At 63.7% G+C, this 19661-nt stretch overlaps 1 protein-coding gene across 1 annotated transcript in view; it reads left to right on the forward strand.

The window, feature by feature from the left end:
- The window catches only part of KCNQ1 (potassium voltage-gated channel subfamily Q member 1), a 376324-nt gene that overhangs the window by 46473 nt on the left and 310190 nt on the right, over window positions 1-19661 (forward strand). The window contains 1 exon segment of the mRNA XM_055580545.1: window positions 7321-7411. Coding sequence (XP_055436520.1) covers window positions 7321-7411 — 91 coding nt within the window.

The following is a 19661-nucleotide window of genomic DNA, read 5'->3' on the forward strand; positions in this document are numbered from 1 at the left end:
CGATCCCTGAGACCCCCATAGCTGCCTCTCTAGGGCCCGGGAAAGGCTTTGACGTGACCGCTTAGGGTGATGTGGTCAAGCCCTCAGCCAAGGTCTGTCCTCGCCTGCCCCCAGCTGCCCCCAGCTGGCTCGGCCCTCGGCAGAGGGGGACGTCCCGGCCCCTGCACATGCGAGGACCTCATGTGGAGCCGCATGTGGGAAATGAGGGGATGCTGGGCGTCGGGGGAGACACGAGCACAGCCATCTGCCCGTGTCCGCAACGGAGCCAGGCTGCTGGGCAGGGCGATGGCCTGGCCGCTGCCCGGGCTCGGCTGGGCCTGGCTGTCCCGCCGCCCGCTCTGCGGAAGGCGCAGCCCATGCTGGGGGCACCACACCCTGTGACCTTGGGCGGGGGCGCAGTCGGGCTTTGGGGCCTGCAGTGCCCCCAGCCTGGGGCCGCCAGGGTGGAGCTGGTTTTCTACCTGCGCTAAGTGGTCAGGAGCCCTGAGTCCAGTCGTCGGTGAGCAAGGCTGGCAGACCCGTCACAGGCCTCCTGAGCGTGACCCCATCCTGGTGCCCAAATAGTCCCCTCGCCTGCGTCGTCCTGGGTTTCCGGAAGAGGCCCCGAGGAGGGCTGAGGGTGAATCTGGGCAGTCCCTGCTGCCTCTGGGGCCGACTTCAGGCAGCGAGACCGTGGTCCTCACCTCAGAGCCTCGCCTGCTGCATCTTCTGCGCTCCTGGCAGCTGGGTGGCCATGGACGCTCCCCACTCACATCAGAGTTCCCTCCCACCGCCCCCAGCTCCTTTCTGCCTGGCACTGTTGGCATGCAGTCTGGGGAAGAAGAGGTACGTGGAAAGCTACCTGGTGTCCTGGCCTGTTGGAAACCCTGCAGGGCCCTGGCGGAGTGCACTGGGGTGGGGTGTGGCAGGGCAGGGTGAGGAGGAAAAAAATGTCACAAGAGGATTTCACTCTGGATGAACCCTAGAGGCCTGCATGGAGGAGGTGGCATGGAGAATTCTGTCCACTGAGTTCTTGAGTTCAACCTAAAACATTCAGGCATTCAGGTACCAGGTCCCATATGGGGCCTTCAAAGCGGACATCAGACGTCCTCTGCCTGCGGAGCCCTTGCTCTATCGGGGGCAGCAATGGGCATAGGTGGCAAGTGGTCTGATGAGAGCAGGGCAGGGGACACAGGGCCCAGCTGTGGCATCAGAAGGCCCCCCGCCCCCCTCAGGGAAGCCCAGGCCTATGGGGCAGGGGGATGCCCTGAAGGTGGCTTTGGAGTTCAGACTTCATTGGAGGATCTTCAGCTTGGAGGGCTGGTGGAATTTGCTTCCTCCCAGGATTGCTCCCAGCTGCCAGGTGGATGTCAAGACTTGGGCAGGGAGAACAGTGAGATGTGGGCTGCAGATTCTGGTGCAGTCCTGGTGGCCCGTCCCCTGGGGGTGGAGACCCCTAGGCAGAGGCGGCCTGGCCTCTAGGGAGGTGCTGTGCACACAGGAACAGCCAAGGGCCCAGCCAGAGTGCGAGGTGAGAGGCCCTTTGTCTCTGGGATCCCCGGCCCAGGTCACTTTTAGAAAAAGTGTCGACTGAAAGCCCGCAAGGCTGAGGACGGCCTCTGTTGAGAGGCAAGGATAAGTGTCTTTGTCTCCTAGGAGTTCCTTGCGGGCAGGCTCTTTGGGATCTGTCTGATGGGATCTTGCGCTCACGGGACCTTGGAGCGTGGGACTCCAAGAGAGGGGAGACTGGAGCTGCGGGAACAGTGGCCTCACCGCGCCCAGCTGCCCACTGGAGCCTGCGTGGCTAGGGGTCATATTGCCTGAGGGAGCCTCTGAAAGGAATGAGAGCCGGGCCACTGAACACGCCTCACAGGAGATTCAGAGTCAGAGTGGCCTGTGGGAGCCCTAGTCCCAGGAGCGCTGGCTTGGATGCCACCCACCACGTCATGGGGAGAGGGAGTGGAGGTCCGAGTCCCTCCCTGACGTGATGGGGTCTGGACAGTGGGGTACTGAGCTGTGCGTGACCTTGCAAAGACACTGCTCTCTGAATCCTAGTCCCTGGAGCCTGGGACCTTACTCGGGTCTCTGCAGATGCACTGAGGCTGTGAGGGGGCGGGTTCTGAACGTACCTTGGGCTGTTTCACGGGGGCGCCATGGACATGCACTTGACCACATGCCTGATGCTGGCTTTTAAAGACTCACTGAAGATTTGCTGATAGCTCTCATCATCATAAGTGATTTATTCATTTAATTGAGTTCAGTTCAGTCACTCAGTAGTGTCCAACTCTTTGCGACCCCATGGACTGCAGCACACCAGGGCTCCCTGTCCATCACCAACTCTCGGAATTTACCCAAACTCATGTCCATTGAGTTGGTGATGAAGTCCAACCATCTCATCCTCTGTCGTCCCCTTCTCCTTCCGCCTTCAATTTTTCCCAACCTCAGGGTCTTTTCCAATGAGTCAGCTCTTCGCATCAGGTGGCCAAAGTATTGGAGCTTCAGCATCAGTCCCCCCAATGAATATTCAGGACTGATTTCCTTTAGGATGGACTGGTTGGATCTCCTTGCAGTCCAAGGAACTCTCAAGAGTCTTCTCCAGAACCACAGTTCAAAAGCATCAATTCTTCAGCACTCAGCTTTCTTTATAGTCCAACTCTTACATCCATACACGACTACTGGAAAAACCATAGCCTTGACTAGACAGACCTTTGTTGGCAAAGTAATGTCTCTGCTTTTTAATATGCTGTCTAGGTTGGTCATAACTTTCCTTCCAAGGAGTAAGCGTCTTTTAATTTCATGGCTGCAGCACTATCTGCATCATTTATTAGAAACCTTGATAAGTCACAGAGGCTGAATAATGGCCCCCAGAGATGGCAGACTCCCTGGAACTTGTGAACGTGACCTTAGGTATTTAGAAAAAGCATCTTTGCAGAGGTGATATGTTAAGGATCTTGAGGGGGAGAAGATTCTGGGGCGGGGGGGGCCGCAATTCAGTGACAGGTGTCCTCAGAAGAAACCCACAGAAGAGGGTTTCAACATGTGGGGGGTGCGTGATGTTGGAGGCAGAGACTGGAAGGATGTGCCCTGAGCCCAGAAATCCTGGTGCCCCCAGAAGCAGTCCAGGGTCTCCACTCTGGCCCGGCCTGCCCACACAGCACCTCCCCGGCCCCTGTGGCTCAGCCTTGCATGCGGTGCTCGCCTTGGAGGCCGTGGGGCGCTGAGTGCTGGCCTGGCCCCTGGAAATAGGGCCCTGCCCTGGGAGGCTCGGCCCCTGCCCTGAAGCTGGGGCTGGCTTGGCCTTGCTGTCCCTGAGCCCCAGGTCCCCTTGCCGGGCAGCATGGACTGGAGGGGCAGCCCAGAGTCTCCTTCTGGAGGTGGTGTAACACCTTCCGCATGGGGTCAGGGGGTGCACAGCGCCCAGCACCTGGGCCAAGGTGTGATTGGCGACGTGCCCAACCCTGCTCCACCCAGGGCAGTGCTGGGCACAGGCTGGACCAGGGCGGGGCGTGTCTTGGCATTCTGTTGGGCAGTGTTTCCCCAGCCCCATGGACAGGCCTGGTGGGACCTGAGGCCAGCTCCCCCCCACCCCTGGAGGGGCTCAGTGCCACGGGGGTGTCCACGTCCAGGCACAGGCTCCCCAGCCCACCTTGTCCTGTTTGCTCAGGGATGTTTGGAATCTCCCAGGTGACTTTGTACAAAGAGGAGCCCCTCCGATACGGCCGGAGTTTGAACGTCAGCAGCTAATCTATTAAATCACACGCTCTGAGTTCGGCCTTGAGGTTCAAGCGGCGGGAGAAGCCCTTTGTCTGTTATCGGCCCGAAGGCCCTAGCCGGGAGGGCGGGTCTTTGAACCTCACACAGCCTCATTTATAGCCTTAATCAAACACGGGCAGCAGTCCAGGGCTTGTGTATACATGCCATTTACTTAGTTTCCTTAACTTAAGAAAGCTGTGGTGAGATACGAGTAGCGAGAAACCTCCTCTCTGACAACGTGTAAGTGCACCGCCCGGGCACGAAGTCCTGAGCTGTGCCGTGCAGACACTAACTCACGCATCCTCAAAGCCTCCCCTTCCCGCAGCGACACGCTCTGTCCCCAAAGCACCGCTTCCCCGCCCCCGGCCCCCGCCAGCCTGCTTTCCGTCTCTGTGGGTCTGACAGCTCCAGGGCCCTCATGGAAGTCGAGTTGTACAGGACTTTCCCTTCCGTGACGCGTATTTCACTGAGCATGGTGCTCCCAACGTCCATCCCTTCACACGGAACGTTTGTTCTGGACCAACAAGACTTTTCCAAGTACGTGATTGTTATATATTGAATATGCTCCCCAGGTGGCGCAGTGGTAAAGAATCCACCTGCCAGGGCAGGAAACATGGGTTCAATTCCTGGGTCGGGAAGATCCCCCGGAGGAGGAAATGGCAACCCACTCCAGTCTGCTGGCCTGGGAAATCCCCTGGACAGAGGAGCCTGGCTACAGTCCATGGGGTCACAGAGAAATTGAGTGCACAGATAGGGTGCAGCTACCGCTCCCTGACCGGCCCAGCGCTGCGTCTCAGCCTCCTGGACCTCGCTCAGAGCTCACAGAGCCCGACGGCAGAGGTCTGTCTCTTCTGGTTCTGAGTGCGCCTTGAACACCTTCGCACATGAAGCGTGTGCTTCTTATTCACGTTTTCGGCATCACTGGGGAGCTTCCAGGGTTGAAAGAGGTTTCCCCGTGGACTGGAGAGACGGTGCCCGTGGACTTCCCTAAGGGTCCGGTCCATCCCACCCCACCTGGGCTGAGCCCTCCAGGCACAGGTGCTGCTGGGGGCCCAGCCCGTGGGCGTGGGGGTGGGGTCCTGCCGTCCGCCCCCTGCTGCTCCCTGGTGCGCCCTCCTGCTGGACCACCGCCCTGGCATGGCTCCCGCATTCCTCTGCATTCCCAGGGCACCTGTTGCCGCAAACGCTGAAATGATGTCTGATGTCTGATAAGGGCACGGACATCCTCAGGCGGTTGCCGGTGGCTGTGTGCCCAGGGTGGATCGGCCATCAGGGCATCAGCAGGCCATCGTCCTCACCTTGGCCACGGCTGCCTCCCACGGGCACGCACACACCCCCCTGGGAGGTTGGGTCAGGCAGCGCCAGGACCCAAGGGGGGCCTCTCCCCCACCCAGCCCCGCTCCCACACCTGGGCAGAGAACAGGGTGGTTTTGTCCCTTCCCTGGGCCTTGCTCCCCCAGCTCTCAGAGGTCTGAGGGTGCCTGACTTTGGAGCCTTGGGACCTGAGCTGGGACTGAGGGGCAGACGGGGAGCGCCAGGCCCCCAGGTTGCTGCCAACACCCCAAGGGCAGGGACCCGACCTTGGCCTCGCTGAGGCTCCTGGGCCCACACACTCGGAGCGGACAAAGCAGCCTTTGTGAGATGATTCTGAAACCAGCACAGCGTGCACAGGTATTCCAGGAGCTGTTTAGGCCTCAGAAGACAGCGTGACCGAGGCCGAGACACCGTGGAGGGTAGTGAGCCCTGAGCCCCAGAGGCCCAGCGGCCCCCGGGGGGTGCTCCTGGGGGGCCCCCGCACTCTGGCCCAGGGCCTCCGCCGAGGTTCTGGGCCACAGGGTGGGTGGGGTGGGGTCTCCGTGCGCCTCTGAGCAGGAGCCAAGGCTGAGGATGCCCACCTGATGTACCCTTCCTGCAGGCCTGTCCACAGGCAGAGCTGCCGTGGCCAGACCCCCCCACCCACCACCGTCTTGGCAAGACTCTGTCCTCCCACCCCCCGGGCCTCTATGCCTCGGCCTGGCGCGTGTTTCTAAACGAGCTCTCCCTGCTCCATGTGCATAGCTGAGGTCGTCCCAACAGCGACAGTACGTGGTCAGTTGCCACCCTGGCAGCAAGAGTCAACAGGGACAGGCCTCACAGAAGAGTGACTACCGCCCCAGGCCTCTGAGGCAGCCGAGTCATCCCCCGCGGGCCACAGGGCCCACCGCAATGCCTCGAGGGGGCAGAGATGCTGTGTGGGTTCTGTCCACGTCCTCTGCCTCAGGAGGCAGGACCGGGAGAGAGTTCAGGACTTTTCACGCACGTCCCGGCGGCGGGGCTGGAGGTGGGGGACCTGGGGAACCGTGGGCAGCAGGACCTGCAGACCTGGGTCTGGGCCCGCCCCTTCCCCACCGAGGGTCTCCCTGCAGCCCTGGGGACAGTGGCATGAGGCACAGGGCGTGTGGCACGAGGCACAGGGCGTGTGGCTCGGGGCTTCGGCCAGTGCGTCGGCATGGTGTCTGTGGGCCAGCGGGGGTGTTGGTGTCCTGACCTTTGCACCCGAGTGTGACCATTCGCGGCAAGCGGGGCTTTGCAGGTGTGACTCGGTGAAGGGTCTGGGTGTGGGCGACTGTCCGGATCGCCTGGAGCACACTCAGAGTCACTGCAAATGTCCTTGGTGGGGAAGGGGAGGGTCAGACGGAGGAGACCACGCTGTCGCGCTCCCCGGGGCCTGGCCGCACCCCCTCCGTGGTTTGGCCGCTTGGGGTTCACCCTCAGGAAGCGTGGAGCTCGGGCCCCAGTTTCCTTGTCTGCAGCGTCTCTCCGCAGCTGACGCGGCCGGTGTCTCATGGGGACGCGTGTTACCGTCTATGCAGCGAGGCCGGGCGGTGCGGGCGCTGGTGACGTCCTTCCCCGGGATGCTGTCTGTGGCTGGACAGGCTGTGCTGAAGCGTCTCCACGGGCGGGCAGGTTCAGGAGGAGAGGGCGAGGGGCGGAACACGGGTCCAGCCTCGGGCGGCCCCGGGGCTGACCCTGAGTCCCTGCCTGCACGTCCGCTGCTGAGAGGAAGTGGTCACGGGCTGTGTCGATGGGGAAGTGGGCTGGAGAGTGGTCTGGGCTGGCTGCCTGCACCCCCGGGGGCCTGGGGCCGAGCCCTCATGTCGAGCACACTGCACTGTTGTCGGGACGTCCACGAAGCCCTGAGACCGTCACCCTGTGTCCAGGACATTTGCCGCCCCAGAGGAGGCCCCTCGGGCTCCGTGGTCCCCAGGCAGCTGTCTGCCCCGTGAATTTCCCCTCTGGATCCTTGGAGACCACATGGGCAGCGCGTGGCTTCTCGGCCTGGGCCTCCGAGGCCCGTCTGCCCGTAGCCTGGGTCAGAGCCCATCCCTTCCTGGCCGGGTGGTGACCTCCTGCTGTTGGCTGTGCTGCAATTGGTGCATGCCTGACGGTCGGGGCTGGCGGCCCTGGGAGCCCGCAGGCCCCGGGGGATGTGCCTGGTCCCTGGGCGGTGGGCGAGCCCCCCGCCCCCGCCCCTTCCTGGGCCATGTCTGAGCGGGCAGGGTGGGCAGCCTGGCTGTGGCACTGACTGCGTGTGCTCCTGTCCCACAGCTTCCTCATCGTCCTGGTCTGCCTCATCTTCAGCGTACTGTCCACCATCGAGCAGTATGTCGCCCTGGCCACAGGGACCCTCTTCTGGATGGTACGTACCAGCGTGAGGGGCCCTGTGCTCTTGCCCCCGGGCAGGTGGGCTGCAGGGTGAAGCCCGCCGCTCCTGGCCTCTCCCACCCACGGGACCCTGTGCCGGACCCCCACGGCGGGCTGGCTCTGGGGGCTCGCCTTGACACCGGGGGCCTAGAGGCGGTGGGGACCCCGCCTTTCTGGGTGCCTACCTTGCCAGGATGTGACCACTGGGCTGAGAAGGCGGAAGAATGATGGGCCCCTGGGCCTGGTGGTCTGGGACGGCTTCTGGGAGGAGTGGGCTGAGCTGGGAGGGAAGGAAAGACGAGAGGACATGGGCACCAGGCGCTGGGGGCGCGGTCTGCTCGGCCTGCGCCGTGGCCCCGGTCTGGCTGGCACACAGATCTGCGGGCATCCCCGCCCCTGCCCCCAGCCTCGGCCCAGGGTGCACCTGCCCTCGCCAGCCGATGGCTGTGGGCCGGGGTCCCCGCGTCCTCGTGACGTGCCTCGAGGCAGCGCCTGTCGTACTTTACGCAGTCGGCCGCACTGTTCATGCGCCGCTTCAGCATTCGTGCTCACGGAGTTTCCCCTTCTTAGGTTAGAGCTGTCTGGGTGGATCTTGTGGCTTTAAGTTGTTGGGGCTCGTTGGGCACATCCTGGTGGAGGGACGCAGTCCGCTCTCACCCTGTCCCTCTCGCCCCCACCCCAGCACCACTTACTCCAGAGTGTGTCTTTCCCCCCCACGCTGCTGGAGACCCGGACGGCCAGGGCTCTGCTCTGCGGCCTCCTGTTCGGTCCACAGCTGCATGTGCATATCACGACAACCCGCTTCACTGTGCAGTTAATGTCGGGGCCCCTCTTCTCTCTCAGGGGTCCCCTGGCGATTCTTGCTTGTCCCGTCTCCCCAGTGACCTTTAGATCAGCTGGTCGGCCTCCCAGAAAACGCCTGTTGGTATTTGATGGGTGAATTTGGGGGGGCCAGCATCTGTCTCTCTGGCGTGGGGTCGTTCTGTCCACGGGCAGGGCGTGTCTGTTTATCAGAAGGGTTCCATGGTTTGGGGATGTGGGTTTTAGACAGCTGTCCTTGTTATTATCGATATGATAACGGTTGTTAGTTATCATCAGCAACGGAATCTCTTCCGTTGTGTTTCCGGGAGGTTTATCTGGTGACTAGGAAGGCGACTGCCCTTGTCGCCCGTGCGGCCTGTGACCCCCTCTGCTCCATTACCGTTTGCGGCGGTTTGTCCTCTGACCCTCCGGACTCGCTGCTGCCGGGTCTGGTCCGGTGCCTTGGCTAGGTGTGGAGGCTGGCGTCTCTTGGTCGCTCGGGCTTTACGGGGCGGGGCGAGGGGGCCCTCCATGTCTCCTGAGGGAACGCTGCGCATTCCGGGCTGGGGGCGGCCTTCGAGCCCCGGGAGAAGGCAGGACTCTGCTGGGACAGTGGCCTCTCCTGTGTCGCTGTTCTGTGCAGGTCCGGGTCCTGACCTCCTCTCCTATCCTAGGGACCTCATTTTACCGTAATCACCTCTTTAAAGACCCGTCTCCAAACGCAGCCGCATCTGAGATTCTCAGGTCAGGATCCCAATGTAGGGATCTGGGGGGCTCATCGCTCAGCCCACGAGGCCCCTGAGTGACTGGGTTGGCTCCCCCTCTGCTGGAAGGTTCACTGCTGCACTCTGAGAGGCCCCCACAACATTGAGTCCCATTGGGGTAGGGGCCCCCGGGACCTGCCCCGCCCAGCCTGGGCCCTGAAGCACCGGGGGGGCCTGGTTTGCAGGTTACTTGGCCCCACCCTCCTGTGGCTCAGGCAAGGCCCCCGGGTGCAGCCCACACGGGATTTTGGCTCCTGAATCACTGCTGATGCCAGCGCATCCCAGGCCTGGCTGTGGGGCTGGAAAGCAGACCATCGAGGGTGTGGGTCACCCCAGGACGGCTCCGGGGTGGGGGGCAGGCCCTGGCGGCCTCGGGCCTCATCTGGTCCGGCCTCCCCTCTCCCTTTAACCTGTCTGGGAGCTCCCCCCGACATTGCTGTTCACAGTCACACTGGGTTCCTTGGGGCTTCATGATGCGGGGAGGCCCAGAGCTGGGCGTGGTGGCAAAGGGGCCCCAGGACCGTCCCCGCAGCCCCCAGGCCCCTGCCGGCTTCCGCCTCCCGAGGAACTGACCGCGCACCGTCCGGGCGTCGCTGAGGTCCGCGCGCCTCCTGGTGGCCGTGCTCGGAACTGCGGTCTCGCCCCTCCCTGAGGCTTCCTTCGTGGCTCAGTTGGTAAAGAATCGGCCTGCGATGCAGGAGACCAGGGTTCGATCCCTGAGTGGGAAAGATCCCCTGGCGGAGGGAAAAGCTACCCACTCCAGTATTCTTGCCTGGAGAATCACATGGACAGAGGAGCCTGGTAGGCCACACAGAGTCAGACACGATTGAGCAGCTAAACCACCCCCGCTGAGGATCGGAGCTCAGCTGGAGCTGGGACTCTGGGGGTGTGTGCCAGCGAGCAGCCCCCCACTTCCCAGCAGAGGGCCCCTGCTGTGGGTGCATCTCCTGTCCCACGCACCCCCATTCTCTCTGCCACACTCGTGCCCCCCGAGGCACACTCTCTACACCGCAGCTGTTGGCTTGGGGCGGGGAGTGGGGCGGTGGGGGTAGGGGGAAGGTTTTCCGAAACCAAGCTCTGATCATTCTAGAAGTTCTGGTGGGCTTTCAGATCTGCTGGGCCTCTTGGGCCCCCAGTGCTGCGCACTCCCTGTCTCTGCCCCCCACCCCAGCTCCCTCTGCTCCTGTGCAGTTTGCTGACCCCTGACCCTGGGCCCTCCCGCTACCTCGGGGCCCTGGCACATGCTCCTGCGGGCTGCCTGACCCTTTGACCTGTCGCGAGACTGCCTTCCCGCCCGCCCGGTCAGGCTTCGACTCGGCCGTCACCGCTGGCGCCCCCCGCGACCTCCACCTCCTGGGGCGCCCCCGCTCAGTGCGCCCCACTCTCCCCCCGGTGGCTGGGCACGGGGGTCTGCAGGCTGAAGTGGGGAGCCCCAGGCTCTGTCTCCTTGCTCTGCTGCCCGTCCCCCACCAGGGCAGGGGCCCATGGGCAGCACCCACCACAGGCCCAGAACGGTGCTTCTGGTCTTGGACACTCTGCTTTGAGTCCAGGAGCCCAGGGGGCGCTCCGTGGGGCTCCCAGAGCTGCTGTGGGGTCCTGGGCCTCGGCTTCTCCATCTGTGGAACAAAGGCCTGGGGGTGGATGGCCTCAGATGCAACCTTTTGATGGCCTGTACCGAGTTCCCAAAGATTTCGTAACTCGCTGGCCTGTGGAAACAGGTCCTTTGTGGTGGGTTTGAGCTGACCGTGTCCAGCCACTTTTGGAGTCATGGCCATGGGGCGGGCGGTGGGGTATCAGGGTCACTGGGAGGAATGCAGCCACAGGGGCCCAGGCTCCAGGAAAGATATGAATTGTGATATGAATTATGTCAAGGGTTGGGGCAGGAAGGAGGCAAGAGGTGAAGTGGGACTGGGGGGGCGGACAGGGTGTCTGCAGGGGTGCTGAGGGCTTCCTGGAAGAGGGGGAGCCCTGGGGGTGGGAGGAGGAGGTAGGTGGGTTGGGGGGCCTCCAGGGGCAGGCCAGGACCACCCCCTGCAGCTGGCAGTGGGCAAGACAGGCCCGGGGTCCCGGGGCTCTGGGTGGAGGCGGTGGCAGGGGGCTCCCTGGAGAGGCTGTGGTCTGCGGGCTGGGGATGGGTGTGACCCCAGGCAGGGCGTGACGGAGGGAGCGGGTGTGTGGGCAGGGGCCGCAGAGGCAGTGGTCGCAGGCCCCCGGGGCCGGCCGCCCAGGCTGGGGCTGAAGGACGCCGCCCAGGCTGGGGCTGAAGGACGCCAGGTGGCGCTGTTGTCCGCGGCTCGAGGGCGCCGCTGGCCGCGACCCAGAGCTCTGAGCCAGACCACAGCCCGGAGCCCAGGAGGGGCCTGGGCTCGCACAGGGTTCTGAGAGCAGCTCGGTGCTTAAATGGTGGAAAAAAGTTCTTCGAAGCTGTGTTTTCCCACAGAGTCCATATGTCTTCCTTCCTCTTAATGTGCTGGTTTTTATGGGGCCGAAGAGCTGCTGTCTCAGCTCTGGGCGAGGGAGCCTCGGGCGGCCTCCAAGGGATTAAGCGTTTTGCTGAACCAGGGAGATCTGGGGGGGCCTGAAAAAGCCACTTGGGGTGGGGTCTCATCTCTGCAGCAGGGTCTGTCCCGGGGCTGCGGACGGCCTGTTTGAGATCTGAGCCCTGCTTGCGGCTTCCTGGGAACAGGGCTCCCGACATGGTTCCTGAATTCAGAGGAAGCCGTGTGTGTGTGTGTGTGTGTGTGTGTGTGTGTGTAGACGTGTCTATGTGCAAGCGTGCAGCGCGCCTGTGTGTCTGCTCGTGCACGAGGCCGTGTGCATGCTGTGTGCCCGTGTTTCGGCGTGCACACGCGTCTGTGGCCGGGCTCCAGCTCTGGGCGGCTCTCCTGTGTCCCCCCTCCTCCGCCCCCGTCCCCCCGCCGGTCTGCTGCTGGGCAAACACACCCCCTCCCCGCTCCCTGGGGGAAGAAACCCTGGCTGGGCCCAGGTGAGGGGCTGGTTTTTGTCTCCGAAATCGCAGGGTGTTTTTTTTTTGTCTTTCCTTTTTCAAATCCCACACAAAGAGAGAGGCCCTCAAAAGCACAGCACAGACCCCGCGTATCCCGAGCTTCTGGTGGGAGCATACCAGGGATTGTCCTGCGATGCCTGCGGTTGAAAACCCCGTGAGCCGCAGCCCGGAGGCCTAGCGGATGAGGTCATCGCCGAGGCTTCCTCCCTGGCCCAGGCTCCCGGGGGCCCCTCCGCTGTGACCCAGCCCTCCCTCTGGCTGGATCCCCCACCCCGGGGCCCCGGCTCCCCCAGCACAGGCGAGAGCGTCCCACCCTCCAGGCCTCAGTTTCCCAGCTGCAAATCCAGGCCCCACGGGGATCCCCCCGCCCACGTCCCCTGGCCCCTTGGTGGGCCCCACGTTTCTCTGGAATGAGGCCTGGGCTCTGTCTCCTGACCCCCGGCCCCAGCGCACACCCTGCTTGCTCTGGCCTCTGCAGGCCCGCCCGTTCCCGGCCCTGCTCTCTACACCCTTCACGTGCCGATCGAGGCAGCGGCGCTGTCTGGGCCTGGGGCCCCGCTGGCCATGCTGTGAGCCTCCGCATGGACGGGTTGAGGCTCACAGAGCCTGGGTTATGTCTGCCCAAGGCCAGGCTCCCGGTGGTTGGCCCAGGTTCTCTGTGAACAGACCCCAAGGTCGTGTCTGCTCCTGGGCTGTCGCCTCCCTGGGGGGCTGTTCTCTCAGCTTTCCCCTCCCTGCTTGGCAAACTCCTACACATCCAGCAAAGCCCCGCTCCTGTACATCCGCTTCCGGGGTAACTTCCTGCTCGCCCAGCGATGTCGCCGGCTTTGTCCTCTGGCCCCCGTGTGCTCTGGGGAGACGTCTCCCCGCTGTGGGGCCCTGAGCCTCTGGGCCTCTGTCCCCGGCACACGGGCACTGCCCGGTGAGGACTGTTTCTGGCTGCTGGGGCCTTCTCTGTGTTCTTCCTTGGGATGTAGCCAGCCCAGCGACTCCGTCCCGGGGTGGGGGCGTCCTCACCTGCGTCTGCTCAGCAAGTGTTTTTAGTGCACCCACTCTGTGGCAGGGTCACGGGCTCCATTTCTGCACCCAGGGTCCTCCCTGGGGCCTGTGTAAGACGGGGCTGGCGCCAGAGTGTGGGAGGGCCTGACCCCCACCCCCAGGAGCCAGAAGGCCGTGGGGCGCCCCTCTGTGTGCACACGAGTGCCCCGCCAGGCCAGGGGCGAGCCGTTGCCTGGCTCAGGCGTCCCGCTCGGCGCGCTTTGGCGCGGGGACTCTGGGCCGCCCCGTGGGCAGAGCAGAGCCTCCTGGGTCTGGGGTAGAAACACTGGGAGCTGGGGGCGGCTCCCCACAGCCAGTGTGTATTCTGGATGTTTCTGCACCAGCTCCTGGTGCTGGCTCAGGTGCCCTGGAGGCCTGACCGTGGGGTCTGACCCTGCAGCTCAGGGTACAAGGGGGCTGTGGCTCCGGGCTGCAGGGGGCCCTCCCCTTCCTGAGGCCCCGCTGCGAGCCGCCCCCAGGAAGGCGGTGTGCAGGGACCCTGGCCCCCGGGTGAGGGGGCTCAGGCGGGCGTGGGGGCTCCCTGCTGCCCCTTGGGCAGAAATGAGCTGGGGGCCCGCCCTGGACAGTGCGTGGCTGGGGGCGGGGCAGACTGCTGGGTTTGTCTCCCGCGTGTCAGGAGGGGTGGGCAAGGCTCAGGCGGCCCCCAAAGCCCCCCATGTCTGGGTGCCCCCCAGTGTCCCCTCGTGAGTTCATGAATGGAGGCTTCGGGGCCACCAGGCAGAATTTGAAGCTGCTGTCTTCCAGGGGTCTTGGCCAATTCTCCAGAGCCCCATGGCCACCCAGTGGGGACCCCTGAGAACAAGAGCCCCTCGACCCGTGATTCTATGGACGTGGGCCCGAGTCGCCTGCCACGTCCCTTGAATGAAGGGCCCTGCATCCGCGCCCCCGGGACGGCCCCCTCACTTGCTCCAGCCCCTCCGGGCGCCTCTGTCCACCCACCCCTGCCGTCCCCCTCGGGTGCCCTCACCCTTCCTAGTGGCCGCCATTCCCCCTCTCTGTGCATGCTCGTCACGGGCTTGTGGCCTCTTTGGCCTGACGGCCCCAGCTCTGCCTGCGGGGTCTCCCTCCTGGGCTCTGAGGGGCCAGTGCCACCACCCTCGCCCTGTGAGTGGGAAGGGCCCCCGCCCTGAGCACCTCTGTGCAGGAAGCGGCCAAGGGCTCAAGGCCCCTGGGCCCCCGTGAGGCCCGGGCTGCTGGCTCTGCGTCCCACCCCTGGGCCATCACGCACGCCCGCCAGGGGTCCCTGTCCCTGGGGCTCCTGGCCGCGTTCCTGGCCTGGAGGCAGCTGCTCCTGAGGGGACAGCTGACATTCCTTCCTGCGGGGTCTGCCCTCGGCCCGGAGCCGTGAAAATGGGAACCCTCAGCTGTAACTGGAGCCTTCCGCGGGGCGCGGGGCCCTGTGGGTGGAGGGGTCCTGGGGCGCCTCACGCGCGCTAACAAAGGCGCCCTCTGTGAAGCCCACGCTCTGTCGCGGGCCAGGACTGTCCTGTCAATCAAATCGGTTCAGAACCGGGGTGAGGGTAGGGGGGCCCTGGGCAGGAGGTGGAGGGAACTGCAACGTGTTTGAAACTTTCCAGAAAAACACGTAACCCGATCCCGTGCAAGTGGCCTGGGCTGGGTCACGCCCTGGGCTGGCCAGGCAGTCCTGTGCGCGGGAGGACAAGGCCCCACCTGGGGGCTGAGGGCCGGGGCGGGGGCCTGGCCGCGTCCACCTGCAGCCCCGATCCCTTGGGAAGCGGGCGCCTCCTCCGATCTCCTCCCCCAAGGCCCCATGTGGGCCCCCGGGCCCCCAGCGTTTCCTCCGGGAGGAAATTGGAGTTGGGGGCCTGCGGCTCCTGCCGGGCGGAGGGTGCTCTGCGGTCCAGGGGAGCTCCTGTGATGGCCACGTGGAGGCCCTGGGGCTGCGGCCGGCCAGGGCTCTGCCGGCTGTGTGAACCGGCCGGGTCCGGGTCTGGCTCTGTTTGTTTCCCTGGTGTTTCCTGTTTTCAGGCTGTCAAGCTCTGTGAGGCGAGGTGGGAGGTGGGTGCTGGCCTCTCAGCTGCCTTCTTGGGTGTCTTTGCCGGGAGTCCACTGAGAGCCCCTGAGGGCACCCCGTCTGCCCAAGGCCCTCCCCGTGAGGAAGCCTGTCCCACTGGGCCCATGGCCCCTGGGGCCCCTGGAGGGAGAAACGGCCGTCCCATTGGTGTGAGCAGCCAGGCCGGGCGCCGCCCTTGGGCAGCAGTCAGGCAGGGCTCGCAGCGGGCCCCACGCCGCTCCTGACACCAGCGGCACCTGTGTGTTGGGTTTGCGTGGTCCCCACGTGCCCATCTGTGTGCGTGTGTTTGCGTGGCCCTGGGGCTTTCTTAGGAAAGGCCCCGATGCTGGGAAAGGTTGAGGGCCAGAGGAGAAGGGGACGACAGAGGATGAGATGGTGGGATGGCATCACTGACTCAATGGACATGAGTCTAAGCAAGCTCCGGGAGATGGTGAAGGACAGGGAGGCCTGGCATGCTGCGGTCCACAGGGTCGCAGAGCCGGACACAAGTGAGCCACGGAACAGCAGCAGGGCTTTCTCTCCTAGCTGCCAGGTGTCGGTGGCCTCGCTCCCCTGCTCCCCCCACCGCACCCTCTCGTTCGTCTCCCTTTTTGGAGGCCATGGTGACTCAGCTCCGGGCTGGGGTGCAGGTGGGTGGGCACGAGCGGGGGCCCTGGGTCTGGACAGACAGGAGCTTGGCTCAGCCTCCTGTGTCGAGCCAGGTGCCCCTCTGGCACTTCTGGAAGGCACCGACCGTGCAGGCAGGGGGCCTTCCCCGGCACCCAGGCCGCCCATCAGCCGCCCCCAGGAAGAGGGTCCCCACACTCTGCCCCCCATGGCGTGGGTCCTGCTGGGGGGGTCTGCTCCGTGTTTTCCATCCCGCCTTGCCCGCCAAAACGCAGGGCCCAGGACAAAAGTCAGACGCTGGAGCAGGGGCGCCTGCTGCGGCCCGCAGCCCCTCCATCGGGGATTTAGCGGGATTAGAGTGTGCTGTCCGTGGGACAGGTGTTTCCTTTATGCTGGGCCCGGGGGCTGCAAAGGAGCGCGTCATTAAGTGCCACATTCAGTGGGGTCTCCGCTCAGGGTAGCTGGAGGGCCGGGTTTTGTTAGGGCTTGTTTTCACGTCTGACCCCGGCCAGCTGGAGGGCCTTGTTTTAAGCGCGGGGTAACAGCTGACATAACATGACGGGATCAGGCTGAACAGGCAGCCGGGCTGGCGGGGGCTGGCACCGGCGCTCCACGTGGGGGCTCCCGGGGGGCTGCCCGGGGCGTCATCAGGGATAATAGGATGAGCCCGGCGGGGCCTCGTGGCCGTGGGGCGCAGCGTGGTGGGGTCCACCAGCTGTCGCCCCCCGGAAGAGAGGGCCGCGGGAGTCGCTGGTTGCTGGGTGGGGGCTGGGGGCTTGCAGGTGCCAGAATAATTGCCCAGGAGCCTGCATTCAGAGGGGCTGTAATCACGTTCTCTGCCTCCCCAGGTCACGGAGAATGGAAGCCAGGGGCCCCGGCCGTGCGCCCATTGAAGAGTGTCATTGTGTGGCTTCATGGGAGGGCGGAAAGGGTTGGCACGGCCCTGCGGGGTCGCGGGTCGCCACCATGCACCTTGGCCGCCCCCACCCTCTCAGTAAACAGACCTGGGAGTGGGGCGGGGGGGGGTGCGACTTCTCTTTCTGCATTTTCTGCCTCTCAGTTACGTGGTGGTCGGGCACACTGGGTGGGTTAGGTAGAAGGAGGTAGCTGTGCGGGCCCCTGGGTCTGGGGGCTGCTGGCAGCCCCCTCCCATAACCCAGCGGGAGACCCTCCTGAGCAAGGCCCACCCCCCATGCCCAGCGGGCTGCCTGTCACCTCCTTCTGGGCCCCTGGGTGCCCTTCTTCCGCCCCAGCTGGGCTCAGGAGGCCTTGATGACACCCATGAGTGCAGAGGGGGCTGAGAGAGGCCCTCCAAGCACTGGAGTGCTATCGTTCAGTCGTGTCCAACTCTTTGTGACCCCACAGGCTACAGTCCGCCAGGTTCCTCTGTCCATGGGATTCTCCAGGCAAGAATCCTGGAGTGGGTTGCCATTTCCTCTTCAGGGGATCTTCCCAACCCAGGGATTGAACCTGGGTCTCCTGCACTGCAGGCAGATTCTCTACCATGTGAGCCACCGAGGAAGCCCAAGTATCTGAGGGTCATGGGGGCTTGGGGGCGACAAGCCCCTCCTCACGCACAAGGGTCTGCGGGCACCAGTCCTGCTGGGCTGCCCTGGAAGGCGAGTCCAGGCTTCAAACCTTCCACACTTCCACTTCCCCTCGGCTGGTGGCTGTGAGAGGGAGACCGCCCCCAGGCCAAAGCTCGCAGCAGGGGACTCGCCTTTGCGTTTCCAGGTGGACCCACGCCCGCTGGGCTGAGAAAAGCTCCCCCGGCTGGCTGGCACCCAAGCCGGGGTGGCCGCGAGGTGGTGGAGTCCATCTCCCCCCTTGGTAAAGGCATGTATGGTCCAGCGGAATGCTGCCGGAGAGGCAGGTGTGCCCAGGGATGCACACACACACACGGGGGGACACGCGTGTGGAGGCCTGCACATGTGGACACGCTCACGTGTGGACATACTCATGTGGTGTGCACACTCAGGCACATCCATGTGTCTGCATGCACATGTGCACAGAAGCACGCTCGGCCCAGAGCTCCGGCCGGCAGGGAGCGAGACCCCCTCGGGGCCACGTTCCATTTGCACATTTAATCCAGACACTGTCCGCACGGGAAGCTGGATGGGAACAAAATGTGAGGTGTGTGCTGAGAGGGCGGCCTTCCCCCGCCTCTGGCCCGTGACGGCCTGGTCAGTTTCCGAGCACCACAGAGCTGACGTTGATTTGTGTTCAGAACATAGTTTGGTTGGGAGACCTGAGCGGGGCTGGGAGGGGATGGCATCTTTATTTCATCTTCAGTTTCTTGAGCTGGGCTTGTGTCTTCTCGCAGACCATTCTCTGAGCCCAGCCGGGAGGGCCGGGGTTCGGAGCTGAGGTGCTTGGTGGTGGGGACCAGGCTGGGTCCGTGTGCATTCGTTTCTCAGCATCATCAACCCCTCAAGGTCCCTGGGCCTGGCTGCAAAAGCCTGAACTTGACCCCAGAACCCTGGTGACCTCACAGTGTTCAGGGTCCCGGAGAATGGGCCTTGACTCCCTCTGTTGGGGTCCCCCAAACATCCCCCCTTTTGCTCAAGGGCTCTGTCTTCATTTCAGGTTCACGGTGATTTTCCTTTAGATGAGGATGTCTCTTAGACTACTTAGTGGCTCTGGGATGTTGGGAAGAGGCCTTCTCGTCCTGGGAGCCTATGAGGATTTCTGCTGCTGGGAGAGTCCTCCCTAAGCTCCGTCAGTGGTCTCTGTGTAAATGGGCATCTGGAGGCAGCTGGTGGCCCTGGAGGCCTCTGTGCCCCGTCTTCAGAAGGTCACAGTGGGGGGGGCGGCAGGCCTGGGGCTGCAAGGTTCCACCACTTTCTGGTTCGGAGTAGGCTTACTGTGGTCAGTGACTCTCCAAGGGCCCAGAACTGGGCTGTGAGCCCTCCTGGGCCTCACCAGAGAGACTCTAGGTGGTGGGAAGGGGTCCAGACACACCCCCCCCTCCCGGAGCTTGCCCAGGGTCCCCACCCTCTGCAGACCTCAGCATACACCGAGCTCGGTGTCGTGGTGGCTCAGGCGCCTGGGGCCGTGGGCATGAAGGTTCTCAGTCCAGGGCTGATGGCCTTGAGGGCCAGAGGGACCCGGTCAACAAGTGGCCTCCCCTTCCTGGCAGGGTGGGGTGCTGGGGAAGTAAGAGGGAAGGCCTCAGTGCCTCCCAGAAGTGCCTCCGTTGGGAGCCAGTGACCTGGATTAGGAGTCTTTTTGGAGCACTTCTGGGTCTACTGGACCTGAAATGCAAGGGAGACGGACAGACAGACAGAAGGCTTGGGCTTGCCGTGGCGGCTGGGGGACCTTTATGCAGTAGCCTCTGGTTTATTGACTCTGCTCACTTCAGCCAGAGCCAGCTTTAACACAGCGTGATTGGCACCTGCTCGACGGCCGTATTAAAAGCACGTGGCAGACGCCGTGAGGCTGTCACCCCAGAACCGTCCTCAGGCCCTGGGCCCCCTCCTGCCGTCCCGCCCCACTCTGCCCGTCGGCAGACACGAGTCACACTTCCTGGGTCCCCTTGTCAGTGGATCCCATGCGCGTGGCCCTGTCTGGCGCCCCACGGCGCTTCTCGGAGGTGCGTCCAGGGGGTTGCGTGTGTCCACGGGCCGTCCCTTTCGTTGCCGACGTGTGTTCCTCTGGGTGGATGGGCCACAGTCTGTTTATTCGGTCATGTGGTGGCAGGCCTTTGGGTTTCCCGTTTAGAGCTACTGAGAAGACATTTGCATCCCAGTCTTTGTAAAGACTTGTATTTCTTCTTCTTTTTTTTTAATATATTTTATTGAAATAGTTGATTGACAAATGTTGTGTTAATTATTGCCGTACAGCCAAGTGATTCAGTTATATTCTTTTTAATATTCTTTCACATTATGGTTTATCACAGGATACTAAATACAGTTCCCTGTGCTATTCCAGTAGAACCTGGGTGTTTATCCATCCCTATATAATAATTTGCCTC

Source organism: Bubalus kerabau, chromosome 5 (assembly GCF_029407905.1).
Source record: "Bubalus kerabau isolate K-KA32 ecotype Philippines breed swamp buffalo chromosome 5, PCC_UOA_SB_1v2, whole genome shotgun sequence".
NCBI classification, from domain to species: Eukaryota; Metazoa; Chordata; class Mammalia; order Artiodactyla; family Bovidae; genus Bubalus; species Bubalus kerabau.